Below are 24,504 nucleotides of genomic sequence, written 5' to 3' on the forward strand. Positions count from 1 at the left end.
TCGGCGGAGGAATAAAACATATCTTTATCAAACCAGACCGGTTTTTTAAAGGGCAAACACGACTTCAAAGTCTCCATTTTAACAAGATGTTTTGACAACAACGAAACCCCTCGACAGAATCAACACTGAGCTGGTTGCTCTGCAAGTTAATGCTGTTTCTTGTACCTGTCTGGAAGACTTGATCAGCTTTGCAGAGCGCAGACTGGGCCGGCTGACAGCCGCCGCCTTCTCTACTCGCTCCAGCAGGATCCTGGTTCTCGGGATGTGACTCCACGAAACGCCGAGGCCGGGCTGCACTTCCCCGCTGCCACTTCTCGTTACATGGTTTGTTACCTGTGGGCCCAGACACCATCGTGTTAGTTTCTTCCCTCACTCTCAAGAGATTATCGCACCATGCTTTGGTACAGCTTCCCACGCGTAACACAAGCTTTAGAAGATGTAAAATATAAGTGGGACAAGCAGATCGTCCCACTTTTATGGAAATGGGACATCATCAGGCTACCAAATTATCTTTATCTCCCTTCAAATAACTTCATCACTTGAGGTGAAGATCAGTTTTCTTTGGTGCATGCTTTTTAAATGTGCATACTCCTTTTTTTAAACATAATTAAAACCTGCAGTTCACTAAAGAGGGTTGATTTTACTTTAAAACTATTGTTTTGAATTATTATAATCATATTTATTAACCCAAAAAAGCAGTAAAATGTTTAGTTTTCTCAGAAAGAATAACAAGAAATAGTTTGTGTAGACTTTAGATTGACACTGGAAGTGCATCTTGCATTTAGAGCAGCACACATCAAAGACTGAGTCATCCGTACCAAAGCAGCAACGTTGAAGTCCTTTGCCATCGTCTTAAGAGCTCCTGCCACTTGTATCATCAAGGACATGCCTGGAGGCAAAGGAAGTTGTAGAGAGGTTAGTTCATGTACAGAATACTCTCAGGCTCTGTCACAGGAACTTTCAAAGCAATTCAACAGTAGCAGCTCAAGCTAAATTTATTACAGCGAAATTTACATTCCTAAAAATTGCTGGAGTTGACTTAAAAAAGCTGCGGTTGCTTGTTGAAGCTTGTAGCGATGCCTATGACGGATCTGTCACTTTAGATACAGACATTTGTATTTCACCAGTGCATCGAACTGTAAAAGCTTGTTGTTCCAAAGTTTCCTAATAAAAATCTGCAAAAGTAGCAAGCTAACCTTTACATTTGGTGCTAAATTACACATATTAGCAGGCTAACCGATGGCTGTTGTCTTGGTATAGCACTACCAAATAAGCTTGGTCGCAGCTGACAAAATAAAACGACAAAAGCATGTGGTGGTGGTAATCATGTGGCAGAAAGTAACTACAGATGGTGCACTCATTTTCAGTCATTTTAAGGCTGAAATGGTGCATGAAATATAAGGAACACTCTTTAATTGTACCGAGTATAAAAGTCACACGGATCATATCAACGTTGAGATTTTCACCTTCCTCTATTTTTTAAAATGCGTTTTTAATGTTTTTCAGTTGCTTCCTAATTTTGCTTTTAAATTTATCATCTTGTGATCTGTTGCATGTTTAATATCTTGCCAAATTCATAACCATAACAATCCAAACATTACTCTGTGCTTTGAATATTCCTTAATTAAAACCTTATAAATGTTACCTTTTTCTTCAGAAGTCATATGAACTCTACTGTGCGTCTAAACCCAAATTACTGGATACAATTTTCCACTGTGCTGTTCATTACTGTAATTAGTTGAGCACAGCAGCAGTGTGCCCCAGATCACAAATTACATTTGGAATTATAATCCAGCAGTAAAGGGCTGACTCCTTTTCTAAGGAGTGCATTGGAAACATTCAATGAATTACTTGACGGTGGGCTGTAAAAACCAAAGACGCCCTTATTTACTGAAAGGAGTGCATTTGTTTCATCTATAAAGAGGACCTATTATGCTTTTCTTATTTTCTGCTGGATGCTCATATTTAAACGCAGCATTTAAATGATCTTGAGCTTCAACCTGCTCCGAAGACTGTTTCCAGCAGTTTTCTACTCTCAGCTCTGGATGACGTGAGCAAGTGTGGATAACTTTAATATGGCTTCCTCACCAACACTCCTCTCTCACTGTTGTTTGCCTGAAGCACATGTGTTTAACTCAAGGTCTGTGGGCCATATCCAGTCCTTTGCTAATTTTAATGTGGCCTATCAATCAGTGTAGTTTCTGGAAAACTGCAGGCTGTAGGTTTATTAACATTCCCAAAAGTAAGCTAAACAAACACCTCCTACTGTCAGTAGTTGTTCTTGATTGAACAGAATCATGGTTATGCAACTTTTTCATTTTTATTTTTTATATGCATTCAAACTTAAAATCAATGATTTGTTTACTCTTTTAATCCATTAACACATCATTGAACTACATAAACTATAAGGATAAATGAACAATACCACCTACTAGAGATGGACCGATCCGATATTACGTATCGGTATCGGTCCGATACTGACCCAAATTACTGGATCGGATATCGGCGAGAAATAAAAAATGTAATCCGATCCATTAAATATCAAAAAAGCACCTCACAAAACTTGCTACACGCTGTAACTCGGCTCATAACCGTAGCACGTTGGAGCAGTATGCATCACGTGATAGAGCGGCTGTGTGTATTTGTAGCCTCGCTACCAAACCAGCATTTCATCTCCGAGGAAGTTATCCCAGAGAGAAGTAAAGCAAGTGTGTAAGTTCATCTCTGAATGTTTGTAAAGCATTCCCACGTTAAGCTTAACAACAGATATATGGAGCGACTGCCTTTCTCCCTCTCTCTCCTGCTGCTACTTCAATCGTGAAACTGCTTAATGATCAGCTGATCGGCTTTTCTGTCACGAGTCCGTCTCTCTTCTTTGTTTTTGGCCCACTTCTCACCAGAAAGAGGAAACCAGCGGCTGAACAACAGCAGCACGTTTAAGCTTGATAAGCTGTTGTTAGAATTTATTTAATATTATTTCTACACCAGGATCTTTTTCTACGTAGCTGACGGCTGGTAACTGTGCAGGGGCGGATCTAGCAAAGTGTAGCCAGGGGGGCCAATATTGCATGAACAGGGAAAAGGGGGCACAAAGACATACTTTTCTTTCTTATTCTCATTTAAAATGTCTAGTTTTTAATAAATAATTATCTGACTCTTACACCCAAAGTTTTAATCTGATGTAAAATGTATAGAAGTCCATTACTGTATATAGTAACTATTAAGTCTAATATACCCTAGTAAGCTATAGTACTTTTTCCATCTGTGAATTCTGCAGTTCTGTTGAAGAAAGATGTTGAATCTATTTAATTATTCTTGAAAAATAATTTATTTTTGTGCATTTTTCACCCTGCATCAAATTACAGTTGATTACGTCGATTAAGCATCATGAGGTCGAGGGTGGTTCCCTATTTTTTTTTGCTGGGAGTTTGCAACCCTATTAGTTAGGTTGCTTAATATTTCTGCTAAGTGCTCTTTAAAATACCAGAATAGGGAGGATGGAGTAGGTTTAAGTTTATTAGATTGATCAGTATTGCTGAACTATGAAATATTTTGGGTGCAGTGTATTTTTTTACATACAGGTATAACAGAATAGCTTTAGTGTTGTTGTTTATTTAAACTTGAGTATAAACTTATACAAAATGCAGCAAGATATTAAAAAAACGTTTTATTGATTTAAAAAACACGCTATATCGGATTCATATCGGTATCGGCAGATATCCAAATTTATGATATCGGTATCGGTATCGGACATAAAAAAGTGGTATCGTGCCATCTCTACCACCTACACCTCATACCTACAGGAAGTGTAGTTGTAAGAAATTTCACGCAGTGGCATCTTATTACCATACCGTGCTCAAATTCAGTGAGCTCTTTCGAACAGCCCATCCTTTCACAAATATGTGTAAAGACAGACTGCATGGCTAAGTGCTTGATTTAATACACCTGTGACTGAAAACACCTGAATTCAGAGGTAAGAGATTTAGCCAAATACTTCTGTACACGTAGTACCTCCAGCTAAAATTGAGTTTGACAACCCTGGTTTAAAGGAAGGTGGCCTTAAAGGAAGAGGAGCTAAATACATGTAAACGTACCATATTTTTCAGACTATAAGGCGCACTTAAAATCCTTTAATTTTCTCAAAAATTGACAGTGCGCCTTATAATCCGGTGCATCTTATGTATGAATTCTGGTTGTACTTACTGACTTTGAACCGATTTTATGTGGTACACAGCGCTCAAAAATCTGTCAAAAAATGTTTTAGTATGACTTTGGTAAGCTACGAAGCCGCACTGCTTGATGGTGTCGGAGCATTACTGCTACCATAGTCAGGAGCCTCCCAGAGTAATCTGGGTCCTAAACTCCGTCCGCTTCAGGTTCCAAAGTCAAACGAACACTGCAGCATCACTGAGAGTTAAAAACTGTCTAAATTCTTTCATCTTTAATAAAATAATCAGCGTTGCTGCTTTACCTGGTGTAACAATTATGTTTAACATCCAGGCATCCATGAAAACAGAATTTATAAATTTAACAGAGTTAGAAGTTAGCAGGAAGTTAGCTCGCTAGTTTCCACCTAAACATGATATAGCATGTTCTGACTGAGATTTCTGAAAAAATTAAAACGTACAGCTCTGCTGTCACTTCCAACATAAATGAAAACAGAAAACTAAACAGCAGTGACGTTTGTAGGGTTACTGAAGTTGGGCTAGCTGGTATGTAATGATGTACTACTTGATCGCTAGCAACACTGCTATGTTAGCATAACATAAACAGTGAAACTGGAGGATGAACGCTAACTTTTTTCCACTCTATAAAAGTTAACGTGAGGGTTCCTGGTGGTTAGGGACAAATGCAATCGCATGGCAGGATGCTGTAAACAGACCAAACTTCAGTCAGGAGAACAACTGAGATAATCCATCTACAATACGAGGTTAGTCATTAATATACTGCAACTGTGAGAGAATTCAGCATTAATGAATCAATGGTACGGAAGTGGAGGAAGCAAGAAGAATGAGTTGAGTAAAGTTGGACTTATTTGACTGTTTTGTTTCGCTTAATGCGCCTTATAATCTGGTGCGCCTTATGTATGAAAAATACGGTACTACAGAGGATTCCAGGAATAAAAATGTGGAGTTGAAAATGAGGCCGAAAGGTTTCCAGGTAAGAGAAATGTTATTGTCTTCATGTGTTGCGATGTCATCCGATAGTTTGGTTTCATTTTTTGGATTTTCTTCTTCTGGTTTTGGTTTTCTCTTTGAATCGAGTTATTCAGCAATCAGGAGCTGCACTCCACAGACCAGAAGAGACTGCAGAGTGCTAATAGCTTGCATTGTTATGTCTTTTTACAGGCAGGTTTATTTTAGATAAGAACCTTTGAATTTGGGTGCACTGACTGTCTGTCTAATTAGATGACAGTTTTGGAGCTTTCTACAAACATTACAAATTGAATGAAGTTCACTTGGATTACCAATTTCAATTATTTTGAGTCCCAAGAGGCCAGACTCGAGTTTAAGCAATTACATATTTAATGAAAACAGCTCTATTTATAACTGACAGCAGAGGTTCGAGCTCATGCTTAAACTGTAATGGTTTGTGGTTTAATGTGACAGCACAAATATTAGTGTGTTATTTTGCCACTTTCTTATGGCTGGCTGTCATGCTTCCACAGATGTGTTTAAACCCTGTTGTGACATTTATTTTCAGTTTTATGGCTGAAGGCGTAAAAACAGCCTCAGGTATGATTGACTATGATGGACCAGCAGAGAGAGATATCACCTTCATTCTGTTTGCCTCCCAGTAGAGGCGAGATAACAGCTGACACAGAGTCCACAATCACCGCCTTGACAGAGCCGCCGCCAACAGACACCTAATACAAAATGTGACAAAATTAGATTGCTGAAATTTGATTCGTCTTTCTACAAAGGTTCCCCAGCTACACAACGACTGCTGGTGTATTTTAAGCGAAATAAAAAAAACAATCGTCAACAAACCTGCTGAAGCCCACCACTGCGAAGACTGTACAGACAGTCGAGCAGAGCGTAAACGTCAAACAAACGGAAGACGTGGATCCTCTGAAGAGCTTCCATCTGTAAAGCAGAAGTTGCTTGTTTTTATTTTCCTTCAGATAACCCAAAATTTTCAGTGCAGCTTCAGGCAATTCACCTGCTCTTCTGTGTTGCTGGTTTCAGCCTGCAGCATCTGAAGCAAGCGGCCGGCAGCCAGCCCTCCTGTCGTATCGATATAGATCACACTCTGTTTCAGCTGGTAAGAAATGTGCACTGCAACACCGAAGCACACCTACAAGCGAAGGGAAGCATGTCGGGGAGAGTTAAAGTTAACATGAACAATTTGTTTCGGTTAAACAGTGACTCTGGAAGGTGCATTTTCTTATTCTACGGGAGAACGGGGAATTCTAAAAAGGAGTGAATTTATGAGGCTGAAATTATCAGTGACGGAGAGGTAAGGTAGGAAATGTTCACCTGAGATTTGCCACTTCCCGGGCCTCCCGACAGCTCTGTTATCTCTCCAGTATACAAGCCCGAATCCAGCAGTTTATCTAAGCTGCAAGAAACAAGGTACAATTCATTACTCACAACTGCCATCCAATGTAATAAACCATTAAGTGCAGCCGTAGAGCCGGCAAAAACTGCAGCTGGGTAAACATAATACAAACTGAGCCTGACTCCAGACTACTCTTAAGATACTCGGCCAATTCTTAATTCCAGCTGCCGTTTGATTGCTTCTTGTCAAGCTCAGGCACCAACTGCAGCTTTCAAATTCATTCAGAAATCGTTGGTTTTTCATTAACTGCTTTTTAAAGGATTTTGTATCTTTCTCAGTGCTTAAGTGAGCTGTTGTTTTTCTACAGGTTACAAATCTATAGAGCCTGAGTTTTAGTGAATCACAAAACATCATTCGCTTTTTAATTAAAACAGTTAGATTGTCTGATGTGGTTTAGATGTGCAGCAATGATCTGTACCTAGAGCAAAAGGGATTGCAAGTCTGTTTCTTTGTTTTACATATACCTAAAAAAAGGTTTGACATACAATTTTCTAACTTTAAATCAGGCCACAAGAGAGTGTCAAGAAAAAGTCCATTTGTTTTCATCCTTTTTATACAAAATGAAAATTTTCAAATATTTTATTTTCAGTACATGTAAAGTGAAATATCTCAAGTGTTTTCATGATGATGGCTCATGGAGTATTTTCTATGATCAATCAAAAATGAGTCCGACTTCTGTGAGGTTTTAGTCCTCGGTTGGAACTGTTTTAGTTCTTACTGCACCAAAGCATCAATGTGGTTTGAAGGCGATCAGCTTGCTACACCTGCTAATGTATTGAGGGTTTGCTTTGATAGCGGTCCCACAGATTCTCTTTGGGTTTCAGGTCAGGTTAGTTGGGTGGTCGGTCACAGTTTTGGCACTACAGGCATGTTTTAAGTGCTGCTGGAAAAGGAAATCGGTATTTCCACAAAACTCCTCAGCAGTGCTGGGAAGTGATCCTGGTATCTGGCTTCATTGACTTTGACCAAATAAAGTTGCCCAGTCACCAAAAGCACCAGCAAATGAGCCACACCAAGTCATTACCAACTGCAGAAACTTCACACGAGACTTCAAACACCTTTCTGTTCCTTGCCATGTTTCCTCCAGAGACTACGACTTTGATTTACAAATGAAATGCAAAATTTACTTTCATCTGTTAGAAGGACTTCGGACCACTGAGCAAGAGTTCAGCTCTTTTTCCTTTTAGCCCAGATTACACAATTCTGATGTTGCCTCTAGTTCAGGACTAGCTCGATATTAGGAATTAACATCAGCAATGTGACAGCTGTTGCTCCGGTCCTGATGTGGTGGCTTGTGATGAAGTCACACCAGCCTCAGTCCACTCCGTGTGACGCTTCCTAAAGTTCTAAATGTACTTCTAACCAACTTTCCATAAATATGCTTTGGTAAGGAATGCTGCAGGCAGCCAGCCTTTTCAGCAATTAATATCTGTGTCTCACCCTCCTTGGGAAAGTGTTGATGATCTTCATTTGGACAACTGCAGAGTCAGCAGTCTTCCCCATGATTGTATGGTTGTGTGCACTGAACAATAACTTACTCAAACAAGAATATTGTAATAATATGAGATACTGGGTTTCCGATTTTCAAGAGCTTGAAGTCATGAATGAATGAGTTCAATTCGATTTGATTTATATTGCTTCAAATCACAACACCTGTCACCTTAAAGTGCTTTATATTGTACTTTGTAAGCTAAAGACCGGATAATATTAGAGATGAAACCCCAACAATCAGATGATTGACCACGTTCTTGTGACACGAGGAGGAAAAACTCTCAACCGGAAAACAAACCTCAGTCAGAACCAGGCTCAGGGAGGGGCTTGACGTGGATCAATGAATGAATGAAAGTTTTTTTTGAGACATACAAGTATAATTTAAATAAATAACAGAAGATATAAAGTCTAATTTTGTGGCATGAACATCATAAAATCTCATGTGCACCATGATCGCAAACTGAAACTATAGCCTTTAAATGGTGTGCAGAAATATTCTCAAGTGTAATTAAATACTTTAAAAGTAAATCTTTCACATTATCGTTCTCAGTGGAAACCATCCCGGTAACATATTATTGTGTGGCCTCGAGTTAGCGATGCATGGCGACGTGATAACAAAATTGTGGCCACAAGATATGGAATCTGTTGGGGACACATCAGTATTCAGGGTGACTGATGTGAGCACATAGGATGACAGTCACTGATAGTGGGCACAGATATGATGTCTAAATGTTCAAAGATAGTTTCATGAAGAGCTGAGACACTTAAAATAGTTCCTTTTTTAACTAGTCATAAAGAATCTTTGTCTCTATGAATAAAAAACAAGGGCATAAATAAAAAGTCTGCTCCTAAAATCTCCTGTTTATTCACCGCAGCAGCTCAGCCCTGTAGAGCTATTATCACATGAAGCAGACAAACAGGAAGTGAGATAATATCTCAAGATAACCAATTTTTTATTTACTCACACCAAACTTGGTGTTTGAACTCGACACCCTTTGAGCTGCAAACAGTTCTGAAATCCTCACTTATATATATTTCTATATTAAACTGTTTCCATCCCAAATAGATTCAAGTGCCGCAAACTCTTGCAGCAACAGTCAGAGATGCTACTTTCAACTATATTTCTTCACATCAGTATAGTGAGTGATGAGAGTGTGCTTAGGATTTACAGACTTGTCAGTCTTGCTGTGGGTTTCATTGTTGCTGTGCAAGTAAATCTCCCCCGAGTTCCCCTTTTGCACACCCTGGGTCGTTTATACGCAACCTCTTCGACCCCGGTGTATCCGCTCTCTTTATGCGTTCATGCCACAAGAAACTTAAGCGGTATATCACCAGAGCTCCATTAATTTCCTACTGAACTGAGTGAGCAGCGGGCTCGACTTATGTGATGCTACAGATGTGATTAAAAGGAAGGCCATGGTCGAAAGTTTCACAACCTGCTGTCAACATCTCATATCATTCTGGGGCTGCTTTTTAACCTCATCCTTACAACCTGACTTCAGATCAGAGTTCTGCGGAGCAGGAGCAGAACGCCTGTCAAGTTTGTTTACAGCCCTGTCCATAACTCAAAGCTTGAAATACTACAGAAATGCATGTTTCCACATCTGTGCTTGGAGGGCTGCTCCGTCATTTACTGGGGCACCGATAAGCTCACACACGAGTCAGCTGATTTTGGTATCTTTCTTTTTAATTAATGCTAAGTGCTTACTTCATCAAACTTCACGGGGTAATGCAACTGTCAAGTTCTCATAAACAACGCTGAAAAAGCAAAAACAATCCAATAGAGTTGAAGATGCTATCAGAGCTTTTTCCCAAAGCAGAACACATCAAGCAGTGTTTATCAACTCCTTTATAATCTCTCTTAATCACCTCAAATGACCATTTGGGCTCATTACTGCTTGGATTTGTTATGTCCTATGCATCTTCAATTATTCTGACAGGTGGGAGGAGTAATTCAAGATGCCAGGGGTTACAGCAGGTACAAACACCCTGCCATGTTCTGCACAGACAATGATGCACGATTCTCCCAGCTGAGTCATCAGTACAAACGATGAACAACTCCATTAGCAGAAGAACATGTCTTTTAGATAAAAAGTCAAAAGGTACAAATCCATTTCCATAAAAATGTAAAAATAGCCAACTGCAACTCTCAGTGGATTACTTCATTAAGAAGCATCAAATCATCGCTATGGTTTATGGAAACCTGATAAAATCTCGAGCGGCTTCACCTCAATGTTTATTTTAAAATCCATAGTGTGAACCTTTGTTCCCAACTGTAACGACAAAGTATTTTATGCAGCTCCGATTTTCACTTAATTTAAATGGAAAAGGTAACCACGTTGTATGAAATACAGAACAGGAAGAGCATTCACTCTCAAACTGAATTACTACAACCAATGGCCATAAAATTGCTAATTCTCCAATAATATAGACCAGCGGTCCCCAACCTTTTTTGTGCCATGGACCGGTTTATGCCCGACAATATTTTCACGGACCGGCCTTTAAGGTGTTGCGGATAAATACAACAAAATAAAACTAGTACTGGTACCGAAAAAAAGAAGATTTATTCATAACACACGTGAAAAGACCCAGGAAAATCGAGTTAACGATAAAAACGATAACAAAATAACGCTGAAAACCGATAAAAACCCTGAAAACGATACATTTCACACCTGAGCCTCAACTCTCGCGGCCCGGTACCAAACGACTCACGGACCGGTGCCAGTCTAAGGCCTGGGGTTTGGGGACCGCTGATATAGACGACTCCTCACTGAGAAATATTAAGAAAACTGTCAGCTGAAAGTTGAGGAAACCAGAAGCTGCTGCAGGTGAGAAAAACAGAGTTTTTGGTGTGTTTTGGTCGATTTTTTGTATTTTGTGTCAACGCTGATGGCTGAGCCTAAATGCTTACTGAGTATTGCCCCAAATATGTCGATAGCAGACAACACCAAAAACTGTCAGCTGGTTCAGAAACTGACAGCTCCTGGTAACAGAATACAAAGTCACATGTAGACTCCTCTTATTCTTCTTACATCACTTCTACTTTAATGACCAAAAAAAGACTCATTTTATTCTGCAGTATCAGTTTATATTTTAATCATACAGTCAGGTTTGTTGACAATGAGGCAATTTTGTCTTCTCATTTAGTCCCGCTACAGCTCCCCCATGGATTTAAAATCAAACAATGAATGTGATTGAAGTGCAAATTCCACCTTTATTTCAAAGGGTTTAGCAAAAGTATTGCATTAACTGTTCAGTAATTAAAGCCATTTTTATACAAAGTCCCTCATTTTCAGAGGCTCAGAAGTAATTGGAGAATTAACTGACAAGCAGCGTTATGCCTGGATGAGACGCGTTCTTTCCAAAAAACCTGAACTTGATTCCAAGTGTTGAAGTTGCATTTAGTAGCTGTTCACTGTTCACAAAGATATGACGATGGAAGTGAAGGAGGGCATCATTAGATTGTAAAACCAACTAAGACATATAGAGAGATGGCAAACGGTCAGCTTCCCAAAACTGCAAATGCTCTGCTCAGATTAAGCAAACGCTGCAAAACCGACGAGACGGAGCTTCACAGTGCAAACGGATAATGACCTAAAGCATACTGAAATAACATTTTTCAAAGCAATGGAAAGGGAAATTCTTCAAACACCAGGTCAGTCACCTCTTGTCGACCCAACAGAGCATGCTTTCAGTTACTGAAGACAACACTGAAGCAGAGAGACTCATAAACAAGCAACGCCTGCTGGTGGCTGCAGAAATGGAGTCTAGAGTGCAGGCAGTGCATTGACAGCTGAAGATTTTCCAAGTATTAAAAATAATCCTTATATATAAAATTATGCTACTATTCAGCATCTAAAAATGGGGCACTTGCTATAAAAATCTATACAATTCCTCAGCAGTTAATGAAATACTTTTGTTAAACCTCTTAAAGCTAAAAGTTTGCACTTCAATCACATCTTTATTGTTTGATTTCAAATCTACTGTGGTGGTATAAAACAGCGCTCCCCGACCCTTTTTGCGCCACGGACCGGATTATGTCCGACGATATTTTCACGGACCGGCCTTTAAGGTGTCACGGATAAATACAAGAAAATAAAACCAGTAACAATATTTCACACCCGAGCCTCAACTCTCGCTGCCTGGTACCAAACGACTCACAGACGTTCACGGGGAACGCTGGTATAAAAGGTAAAACTACAAACACAAACAAAAATAAATAAATAAATACCTGAAAACACTTGGTTTGGTTTAACCCTTTGCCAATGTGTCTTGATGCATCCACTGCAATGATCAGAATATCCTTTATAAATATTGGCTGGATGTTTCTTATTATCATGACATTTTGCACAGGAGGAATTGATGAAGAGGCCAATCGCAATAGTTCTGGTCTGACGTCGACCTGACGCGTGGTTGCATTTCTAGACAGGAGAATATCAGGTTACGCTGTAGGTTATGGCATAGGGCAGGGGTGGGAAATCCAGGCCTGAAGGGCTAGATGTCACCCTGGGTCAACATACCTGAATCCAATGATTTGTTCATTACCAGGCCTCTGGAGAACTTCAAGACAGGAGGAGGTAATCTAGCCATTTGAATTAGCTGTGTTGGATCAAGGACACATCTAAAACCTGCAGGACACTGGACTTCCCCATCCCTGGCACGGGGTTTGAGAGGCGTTTGTGGTTACGATGTAGCTACAGCATACATTTCATACTGAAGCATGAGGTCAGTTAGACCTCTAAAACCACAGCGAAATGAACAAACCCACTCTGGAAAACAGCTGAAACTAAACTGGACTCACAAAAGAAATGACAAAGAAAGTAAAAATCAAAAGTAATAAAAAATGATTATATAAATGATTATATTCTCATGACTTCTATCATAGGCAGTTTTCCAGACACGGTTGAAGTCTAGTCCCAGAAGAAAAGAAAAATTCAATGAAGATCTCTACCAAAAAAACCAACCAAAAAACAAGTTTATGGTCTCACAGCAGGCCTAATCCAAGTCAGGGAAACGGAGAACTTGTTCTCTTTCAGCATTTTGATTTGTGTCTGTTGGAGCTCAGATCAGTGATCTGTGCAGTTTGTGGAATCTCATCTTTCTCGTGATGACGGATGTGACAGACATGCAGTTAAATTTACATAACCAAGGTCCTCCAGCTTGAAGGTTAAGCATCGCTGGAAGCCTGTGGCTGCTTGATAGCAGTTCTCACCACCCACGGCGTGACTCTGAAGAGAAGAATTGGTGGGTATGGATGTATTTGCATTACTCTTGCCTTCTGTGACAACAGTGCTGTGAGAGCTGCACTGTTGATCGTCAAGTTAGGTTCTTGTAAGGACTCAGAAGGATGAAAGTGATTGCCCTTGAAAAGTCACACATTCAAAATCTCCCACAGGCTGCCCTCATCAGTGTGCTCAGAAGACTGTGCAGTCCTTGGACCCCAAGGAAAGGAAGCAATGAAGAGGCTCAGCCTTTGTTGCACTCTGCTTTTCTATAACAGATGATTTTAAGATTCCCGTGGACAGATATTTTCTGCCGGCCATACCCCGTTCCAGAATGATTATTTAAACAAATAGTGGGAATTAGCAGGATCTTACTTAAGGGGGGCTGTGATACTTGTGTAATACTTGTGTTAAGCTTCATTAACTAACCATTGACATTGAGCTTCAAGGCTGAATTCCTCATGAGACGGCTCAGACAGAAGAAAATCGCTGCCATTCTCAATGAGGTTTTAAGTGACTCTTCTGATTTGGTGCTGAATTTCAGCACTTGATCACAGCCAAACATCTCTACAATGGTTCAGATACACGCTTATTCTGCTATTACCGCGCTATCGAGTGTTGGCACAATTACTTCGTGGGCTGCATGAGATAGCTCTGAATCATTATCAGTCATCATCACACATCCCGTTTGTGTAGCGGCCAGAAAATCTGATAAGGTTTGTTTAGCCTTACTTTGTACATATTGTTTGATATTCCGCAGCCACACAAGCAAATACTATTTATCATTCATTCACTATTAAACTGCTTTTGAGTTTTATTGCTTGAGCTGCGATTTAAGTCTATTAAATGCAAGTTTCGGGAGTATTTCTGTGCTGCTAAAGACAAAAAGTAGCTCCCTTTTGATATTTAATGAGACAGGTACAGTAAGCGTTCAGCTATAACCAAGGAGCTCAAAACTTTTTGACAGTCCAAGGAAAGTTTTCCATATTTACAATGTTTTAGCAGGAAAGTTAAACTGATTTTTTATTTACATTAAATTTAAGTTGTTGAAATCAAACCAAAAAAAGTTTCCTCTTCACTGGGTGTACATCAAAACAACTGGAAGAAGAAAGGAAAGTGTTCAAAGGCTTTTGCAACTTTCAGGCACTAAAGGCATCTCCAGTGTTCATGGTTAAGAAAATATATAAAAACGAAATATTTGGATTTTTCAATTGAAACTGGATTCTTCTCTAAAACTGAAATTAAACAGAAGAAGCACTAGTTAATTATTTGTCATTAAAATTAATAATGTTTTTCTACAATCAACCCGCCTGTGGCAAGAAAACAGAACTAATTTACCACATGTTGGTGGGCTCAAGCACAGCAACACAACAATTCAGCATTAAAAGTTGGAACCACTCATGTCGGATACTATGGAAGGGAATAACTACAAAATTCCAGATGTTCCACAGAAGCAGCCAGCAGATTCAATCACTATTTCCTTTCAATAAAAAAGTATTTAAAAAGAATCCAAACATTAAAAATAATGCTGATTCTGAAAGGGATAAGTGCCTTTGAACGAGTGAAAAAAAGAAAAATAAACAAATACTACTGGGAAGGACTATTTTTTGTACTTCTTTAGGGGCATAAACAGGGAAGTCTATGTAAATGAGAACATAATTAAACTGATATACCAAATATTGGGATACAACATCCGATGATTTGGAATATCGGGTTTTTAAATCACTAAATATCTGCATCTGTCCTAAAAATGTTGGAATTCAAATTTTAAAGCGATTAAAATTACAAATTTAAAGGGGGAGAGGTGGGAACTGGGGTCCTGTTAAATCTAAATCCTATGCCTTATGATAGATATCCCATCATCCTATTATTATTCCTTTTTTTTTTTATCTTCAACAATTTTTATTTCATTTTGAACTTCAATAACAAAACAGACAAAAAAAGTTATCATATTCTTTCTTCTGTTATTCCTTTTTTTAATGTTACTGATTGTCTCTCTACTGTATTCAGGCTTTAAGTTAATAACACACATGTACTGAAGAAGAAAAAACGTGGCCTTATTTTTTTTAACCACATAGAAAACGAGACGTGTTTGTGATATTTACTCTAACTTGTTACTTATTTTAATTTAAACAGAAATGACTATTACTCAGACAGTTTTAGGCTTAAACCTACATTAGGCTGTAGTCTCTAATAAACTTAAAGCTAAGTAAGTGTGTGCTTCATTACTCTGTGCATGAAGCAAACAGCGTACTCACAGTACAAACTGACATGATGGACATCAAAACGCAACATTCACCAGTTCACCTTTCCACCAGTAGAGCGCAGCCAAGACACACTCAAATCCCACTACTGCGCTCGCACGACTGATTCAGTTTCATATCACTAATCCAAGGCACTAACTAATTTATGAAAACCACTTTTCAAAAAAAAGAACCATGGGGAGGCCAAAAAACACCTGTGGTCATTAATTATGCTACAACAGTGAGTTTAACTGTGGAAAAGGTAGCAGCTTATGAATTATGCCAATTCACAGACTCGTCCAGATAAGTCTGTGTCCTGGCTGAAGAGTACTTCCCATCCAAAAGTGGAATATTTATGCGGAATGCTTTGTTCTTTGACGGCATACAGACAGCTGAATTTCGGATTCCAGTGCACACCTCTGTGTGAAACCTTTCATCAGATTCAGTGTCTCAGTTTTACAGGTTAATTGTAAGTACTCCTGTAATACAATGTTGTGCTGGTTGCAGAGGGAACTTGAGGTTTCGTCAAATCATGAAAATTTAATTTTTTGATGTACCACAAAAAATGTTCTGAAAGACTTGCCAGTGGTGTTTGTTTTTCAGAGGAAAGTAGTCAAGCTGGAGGCCAAGTTAATGCAGCTGATATATCAGAAACCACTTTAGGCTACGTTTACGAGCCAAATGGAAGAACAAGCAAAAAGAAAAAGGAAAAAAGTCAGCTTTAGCTGCTAAAATGTTTCCTCAGTGCAGGAATGTGGCACGCAGGCCTTTTTCTAAAAGACTCTTTTGCTCAGATATATTTTTAACAACAGCAGCAGCCATGTTCCAGATGGATAATCCGGCGTAGTTCAATGCAAACTGAATTTCAGCATTGATTGAGAATGAAGATTCTAGTTTGATAAAAATGGATCGATGTAAGATACAAACATCTTTGCTAATGTATGATACTATTGACTTTACATGGTTTGCAGCGTCCGTGTAGGTTTGCAAAGATGAACAGAAAAGCTGGCAAACATAATAAAACTTTTATCCCCCAACAAAGCTGCTTAAATTTATTTGGCAAAGACTGAAAGTTTTGTCCATCAAAAATCATGGCATTAGACTTTCAAAGACTCTAATCCAGTGGAAAGGATAAAAAAAAATAAAGCCAGTGCATTTCAAACCCTAAGAATGTGTCCTCAGGAACGCATATTTGATTCTGGAGATGAACCTTCCTTGTGGCATCGAGCCTGTCGTTAAATCCCCTCCAGCCCCTGAAACACAAAGAAGCGTGCTCTGCTGTGTGAGCAGCATTGTCTTTACCTGGGGTTTCCAGTGGAGAGGATGGCTGTTGAGCTCAATAGCTCCTCATACAGATCAGCACCTGACACAGGAAATGCTGTGTGCTGGGCTAGCAGCACTCGGCGGATGGCAAACAGAGCCTGAAATAGAAAAATGACGGCATGTGAGGCTCACACAAATGTTCACACATGGATCAGCTGCAACACAAAAAAACTCAGTGTTGCCATATTGGGGAGTTTTATTTCCAACTAGGCCATTTTAATTATAATCCAAATGCAAAAATTCAGCTTGTTTTCATGTGATTAGAAGGATTTTTTTAATAATGCCCTCATTCATCATTTGCTTCATAATTAAAGTAAATGCCAGATCTTGGTTTTGCTCCATGTTATATCACTTTAGATGGAAAAAAACAAGTTGAGACAGTGATATCGTGGATTATTTTTTAAGCTTCATTTTGGGCATACTATCCAAATGGTTGCAGGGACTAGCAGTTAGTTTAATTAGCGAATCAGCTCAGTTTCTGCCAGTATTTCAGCTCAACCGCTACAAATGAGTACAACTTAAAGGAAAGAGCTGAACCCTTGACCCCAGCTGTGAGGCCATCTCTTGACTCTTAAGCTGTAGGGGACATTTTTCTTGCATGGTTTGGATCCACTTCTGTTGACATAAAGTCAAATTAGCACAAAGTTGTTCTGAGTGATCACCTTTAACCTACAACGAAACATTTCCATCCTGATAGGAGCGACCTTTTCAGGATGATAATGCCCGCCCATCCAAAGGGCACCAGCTGCACCCAGAATGCTTTGGTGTGTGTGAAAATGATGCAAATCGTATCCTAACTTTGAAGTTAAAAACTCTCAACACAATTGATGACGTCCATGTTAGAAAATGCTCACCACCTCCACCACATCAACGCCGTCTCAAGATAAGTCAGTCATAAGGTGGCATTCAAAGTCTGACCTTCTCATTACCACCAGCAATCAATTCGAATTGCAAAGTCACGACCAACATGTAGGAAACATGCATGTCAGACGCCACTAAATAGACAGGAAGCAATAAGCTGGACACAACTATGAGCAGCTTATTGAGAGATTGCAATAACAAGAAATCTATCTGAACTAACCAAAGAGCCGTCATGGGACAGTTGGCTCCGATGTTGACTAAACAAGAAAAGCAGGTGAATCATCTCCACAAATGTCAACGATAGCACTGGGATGCCAGCCCCTTTGATGGATATTTCTTTTTAATTAAAAAGTGTCTTTGCTTTGGAAATCTTTTTTTTTTTCCATGAATCATTTTCTGAGCTCATGTCAAAGCAATATTTATTTCCAACTCAATAGCTTCTTGATTGTTAGCAAGTTATACTGCTTGGCAATTAGTGTTTAGTGCTTACTGTATTCAATTAGCCAATTTTCTTATGTTGGTTAAAACCCCCAATATATATTTGTTATAATTGCCGCAAAGCAGCACATGCTAACAGGCAAGTCGTACTCGCATGTGAATACAAGTGAATGCTAGGACAGGAGGTGGTAAAGTCTAGGCTTAGCTAGGTCGCCGCAATCAACCTGAGGTAAATTCAAAAGACTATAAAATAAAGACCAGATCAGGACCACGCTTAATGAAGATGAGTTGGTGCAACCGAATATAGTTTTGAAAGAAGATATTCGATTTCTCCAGTAGAATTAGAGACATTTTTAAAAGGCACACTGAAGCTGTCCTGCTATAATAATAACCAGTTGGCATCATCTTAGTCTTTGTGTTGGTATTACGTTGAGATAGGGGCACCAGCCAAGCAACAGCTTCCTTACTTTCTTTCTCTACTCTTAATTCCACCGGTGACACCAATAAGCTATCCTGACAGTATTATTACGGTGTCACTGTATAAGAAGTGTTCTCACTGCCCAATACATTTATCAGGTAAAGTACCAGAGGTGAGCCAGTCATGATTACAGCGGGGGTATCTTCCTTTAATAGTCGTGTCTGAATGAAGACTCTCCTAAGACGTGGACGATTTTTACTCTGACCTTTACTTAGTGTGTGCAGATCTCGTTTGTGCCAACAGCAATGCCAAATATCAACGTTGGGTAGTGGGACTGAACACGTAGCACCCAAGCCTTTACCTAATGCAGAGTCTATCTGAGTCACTTCAGTAACACTTTTTGTTAACATTTATGTGTTTTCTTCATTACTTTCATTGTTCTTGTAAATTCAAATGGACAATAATGTCTTAATAAAATTAAATTATACTACACAGATCTCTTACTTAACATAGAAAAATAGGTAACATCATACAAGTTACCACCGCTTAGCTGGCAAACAAGTCTCTATAGATTCTTTACCCAGCGTTACATACAGTTAATTTCTCCCTTGCTTTCTTGCTCCAGATCTAATAATGTTAACAACGCAGGTGTATGTAGAATAGAATACGGCTAACAAATCAATACGTCATTATTGCTCTCCCATGCCATCATCCCTCATGATCTTTGGTTTTCTGTTTTAAATAAAACATCCCTGCATGTGTGCACAGAGCTGTGTTTAGCTTCAAGTTTACTTTAAAACTCCGACCGTATTCCACTGGCTCCTCCAGCATCACAGCTGCACAAGAGCACTGCTCACTAACCAGGCTGACGTGTGATGCTTCATATGAAGCTCAACCGCAAAACTATCAAATGCTGGGCAGTCCAGCTTTCTCTAGAAAGAGCACTTAATGTTGTTAAGCAGAGTTAAACTCTGATTAGTCTCTCCTTCTGGGCAGAGAGGATTTCCTGTTAGACTTCATGCCCAACAGCTGAAATTTATTTAGGGAAATCAGACAAATCTGTTGGGTCTCAATTAGTGGGAAGAAGGTTGGCACTCCAAATTTGGCTTGTGGGCTCATGAGACAGGTATGTTTTTACATGAAAGCTTCGTCTCGTGTAGCTTTAATTTAACTGTAGGAGGCCGCTTTAGTCAGATAATGTATAGGTGACCTAGCATTGACCTCATCTCTGTTGTGTGGGCAGGACAACGGTTCAGAAAGCAGCAGGAGTCTGATGGAGCACAGGGATGCCCGGTAATCAGCTCAGGGGATGCCTGCAGGCTGAGCAAGCTGGTTAGAAAGTCTAGCTCGGCCACTGGGATGAGCCTGAGCCTGCTGCAGGCAGTGATGGAAAAAAAAACAATATTTGAAAAGCATAATGATCTAATGGGGAAAACATCTTCAAAGTCTCTCTCCAGTATAAAAATGCATTTTGGTCATTATTTCTCTTACATGCTTTACTGTACAGAAACAGGAAGATGTTTTTCAAATTAGTCAGGTGAAGGTTTCCTCCATGAAACTGGCTTTAAAAATGTAGAAAGTGAAATTACAGAGAGGCTATATGGAGAGATATGGTGCAAGTGTATAAGTATGGAAATGGCATAATTTATTTTGCACCTTTCTAAATGTTCTCTTGCCATTTCTTAGCTTTTTAATCCCCCTGGGGCTGCAAAATTTTCATCCTATACATTTTCAGTCTGCATGTCCAGACACAGACCACAGAGGATGGTTGACTGACGGAAATGCTCACTCATCTTTTTACCAAGAAAGTCTGGGTTGGCTTCAGTGCCACATCCACCCACACAAGTACTCCCCGATACACTTTTATTTATAAAACCCTCCCGGGTACCCTTCATGATCATTTGTGTTCTTATATCTCTGAAAAGTTTGGTGGAAAACACTATTCATGGTCTAAAAAATATAGTTATCGTTATCTGCCCAGAAGGCCAGTTCCGAGTTAGACAGGATTTCTTTCATGATCTCTGCTTTTTTTCTGGTTCTCACTGCACACTGATTTAAAACTAAGAGAGCTGACCTATCGTTGCAGGTTCAGACTGATAATGAAGGACTTTGTGGGGGAACTCAGAAGGAGGTTTTTAGCTTCTTTTTTAGCTAGAAAGTTTTTCACCGTTTATCATTTTCTGTGGAAATATAGATATCGCTTTCATTTCTTTTTAGATACATTTTTCATGCTGATATTCTATTATATCAACACAAAGCATAAAAACAGTTTTAACTGCAGCTCTGGACAAAAAATATAGGAAAGGATAGGAAGCAAATGTGATGCTTAACCTTGATTTAACCCAGTAATAAAAAGCAGCCCTTCCTGGCTTGTTAACCAAATGAGCTTGTTTGCAGTGGGTATATATAATGCACCCAGTGGGAGGTCTGCTTCCATTATGGATGACTTTAAAAAAAGAAGGTATCCCACATAATAATATAAACCACTTACACAATGGGAAACTCATGCTGCATGTGGTAGTGTGTATCTAAGCTCAGGAAGATACTATAACATGCTATAACATGTGGGTGATCTCTGTGTTAATTTAAAGGGCATCTTTTAAGCTAATTTCCAAATCTAGAATTTTAATTCTTGGACTTATGCTAGAATAGCTTTGCAGGACTCACACCCACAAAATAATACTCATCTCCAATCTAACCTTTGTGCAGCTCCTTAGTTCATCCACTTTCTCAAACAAGCCCTTGTAGACAACTCTCTGCTGACTGGCTGGACCAAACAAACAGGTCTCATAAAAGCTGTGCACCTGAGACGACCAAATTAAGAAGATTTACTCCCTTTGACATCACACCCAGCCAAGAGTAGGGAAAAAAAACTGTCTGAAATTGCAGGTTTAAAGCAGTTGCCTGAGCTTATGACTCATAGAGATTACTTGTACATACACGGACCTCATTATAAGCAAGTTTGGCCGTGTTCAATATGGACTGTGGCAGAAAATGAGGAGCAGCATTACAAGCCCACTTTAAATTCCTTCCTAACACCACTAAATAAACTGCTGTGATAGGGATAATTTCGAGGCAGCACCTCGATTAAATTGGAGTAATATGTTGGGTAAGCTGGAAACTGACAGTGCACTCTTGTAAGGGTCACTATCTCGTGTTCTTAGGGATCTATGATTAGGATTAAAGTATACATACCTTATAGGATACAGAACATTTCTGAGCAAGGCCCTCAATGTCTGATGAAACCAGGTCCTCCACTGTGAAACCAAGAAATCAGACGTGTTATCGATAACTTGTCTGTGATTAAGCTAAAACGGACACATTGCCCCACAAACTCACCTGTTTTAATATCAGCAGCACGAAGGTCGCGTAATAAGTCTTCATCCAGTCCAGGACACATCCCCTCTCTTAGTACGACCATGGTCTTGCATATTTTAAGATTAATTCATATGTGACTGAAAACATCAGGACGCATGATGAAGCTGCTAGTAAAAAGAGGTTACTTAACTAACTATACATATGCCGCTAGCTACAGTTGTTTTTAGCTTTCCCAGACAGTTGTTTTAGCTTTGCGGCTAACTTTGGCAAACTCTTCCGCTGTTTGCGTTGTTAAAGTCGGTATAAATAACCGTTCCTAACATTTAAAACGTAACAACACCAGGTGAACTGACACAGGTACACTTCTACAAAAACTTCTGCTTAACTTCGTTATTAGCGTACGCGGAGGCGAGGGAAAATACGCGAAGGCTTTTTGCTTGCCGTAGGATATTTTGCACTCATTCGCTTGTGGGTAATGTAGTATACTGTTATTAAGGCGTACGTTAGCCTATTTTTGCAAAGTATTTTAACACACCTGTAACTGTCGTGGACTTAAACGATTTGTCTTCATTAAATCTTTGACTTAAACGAAAAACTGAAATAAAGTTGTAGAAAAAAATACATTTTCTTGGCTCTCTCCTTCCGGAGGTAGCCCTCTACCTCCCGGTCTAACGTACCCGGCTCTCCCTCCCTCATAGAACACATCACTCATACATGCAGGGTCTTGATGGAGGGTTGTAAGTGGTGTAGATCACAGTGGGTGGAGCCATTCACGTGGCTCTGCTGGCTGTACTGCGGCGACCTGCCCCTCCTTTTTAATTACACTATAGTCATTATGGTTCACAACATCACCACAACCATAGAGCCTTGGGGGCAGGTGTGTTAACTAGAGACTAATGGGTGGGGTTGCTACCGTGGCCCCATTCAACCCTTCACTGCTATCTGTCCCTTAATTTTATCTGCAACTTAGACATGGAGGGTCTTGGGGATGGGTGGAGGTGGGGACTAGCACTACTGTTCAGCAGAGGGGTGCTTGTGTCACACCCCACCCCAGCACTCTGGTTTTCATACAGAAATACTCATCTTGTAAACTTTGTACACTCACACTCCACAGCACACCTGCAAAACATAGCACCTTCAACACTGAGTGGAGGGGCATCTTCCTAAACCCCTGTTCCACACACCCTGCCAGGTACAGTGGTCTACGGGCGGTTTGTTTGGTGCTCTGGTTGCATCTCCGTTAGATGTGTGTGCATGTCCCTGTATGTTTCCGCGTGTCATTAGTGGTTTGGTGGGTGGGTATGTGAGTTAGTGAGGGAATGGTGAGTGTGTGTGCATGGCTGGGCTTGTGCCTGGGGCTTGCTGAGCCTTGGCCCCTATGGAACATGGTTATGGAGGAAGGGGTTCATCCTCCACTGCTCCCTGCTGGCCACTGCTACCCCCCACTGGGCTGCAAGCACATGTTAGTTCCAGGGCACGTGGCTGGATGTTCTGGCGTGGTCACTGACCAACTCCCTTGGTGATCCAGAGTGGCTTGGACCTCATCAGTGTCAGGGGGAGGGGGGTCCTCTGGATTTATCTCTGTCTGCCTCTGGCACCAAGGGGGCGTTACTGCAGCTTCCCACCCTCATTTTCAGGTACATTTTCTCTTTCTCACACACACACACACCACAAAAAGACTATTGAAGTATCCCAGGTGTTGTATATTTGTTTTGTATATTTTTATTTGTACTCTATCATTTTATAATGTCTCCCCCCTCATTTTTTTTTCTTGCCTGTCCTGTCTTAGACATAGTCATACTGTGTATACCACACATAATGTAATAACTGAAATAACAGGAATAGAAATGAAGAAATAAGCAGATAAACCCTGAACAAGGGAGCCTGTGGAGAATTTGTAGAGCTGATCTTGAAGAAGTAAGCTGTGTTTGGGACAACAGCACATTGAGATTATAATTCTGATTGCAAAATCTGCCAGACGGGACAGGATTTAAAAGAAAATGCTACAGTGGATAACAGGGTGATTGGGATCTGGAAGGTATTGTTTCTGCAGCCCTTTCTTTTTTAATGTATTTGTTTTACTTAGATACTCGAATTTTCAACATAGTAAGTGGAAAACTTAGATTTTTGGCATTTTCTAAAATTTTGTAACTCTAAATTTCAAAATAACTATGAAAAACTTTTGAGTTATTTTCTAAAAAGTTTTGAGCTATTAGCTTTTTTTTCCAGTGGCAAACTTCCATAGGTTGAGTTTGGATAAAAATAATAACCGACAGTCTATACGGATGAAAGCTTTGGCATCAATCACATGAAAAACAAATTCTGGCAGAAAAGAAAAATATGTATTTATTTGAATGCAGTTTTCCAGCTTATAGTAAATGACAGCAAATGTTTGTTTTTTATTGTCTCAGGGGATGGTTTTCCACACTCAACTATTCCCTTTTTTTCTGTTGCATTAAAGTCTTTGTTATCTGGTGAGACTCTTGAATTCACTTTCGTGAGCAAAAGCAAGTCAAAATTTCAGTCCTTGGCTCAAAATGCTGTTTAATCCCAAAGTGATTCTGTTATAAAATAACACACGTGATAAATAAGAAAATGAAGAGAAACAAGTGTTACAGCCGTGACATAA

At 39.7% G+C, this 24,504-nt stretch overlaps 1 protein-coding gene across 1 annotated transcript in view; it reads right to left on the reverse strand.

The window, feature by feature from the left end:
* The window catches only part of rad51d (RAD51 paralog D), a 25,417-nt gene extending 2,533 nt beyond the window's left edge, over positions 1–22,884 (reverse strand). The window contains exons 1-9 of the mRNA XM_085173766.1: positions 21,897–22,884; positions 21,753–21,814; positions 16,820–16,938; positions 6,480–6,561; positions 6,163–6,297; positions 5,991–6,086; positions 5,776–5,866; positions 819–889; positions 166–333 (exon numbers count right to left, since the gene is read on the reverse strand). Coding sequence (XP_085029892.1) covers positions 166–333; positions 819–889; positions 5,776–5,866; positions 5,991–6,086; positions 6,163–6,297; positions 6,480–6,561; positions 16,820–16,938; positions 21,753–21,814; positions 21,897–21,978 — 906 coding nt within the window. The 5' untranslated portion in view covers positions 21,979–22,884. The remainder of the gene's footprint in view (positions 1–165; positions 334–818; positions 890–5,775; positions 5,867–5,990; positions 6,087–6,162; positions 6,298–6,479; positions 6,562–16,819; positions 16,939–21,752; positions 21,815–21,896) is intronic.
* Between the last annotated feature and the right edge of the window lie 1,620 nt (positions 22,885–24,504).

The sequence above is a fragment of the Neolamprologus multifasciatus genome, chromosome 10 (assembly GCF_963576455.1).
Source record: "Neolamprologus multifasciatus chromosome 10, fNeoMul1.2, whole genome shotgun sequence".
NCBI lineage: Eukaryota > Metazoa > Chordata > Actinopteri > Cichliformes > Cichlidae > Neolamprologus > Neolamprologus multifasciatus.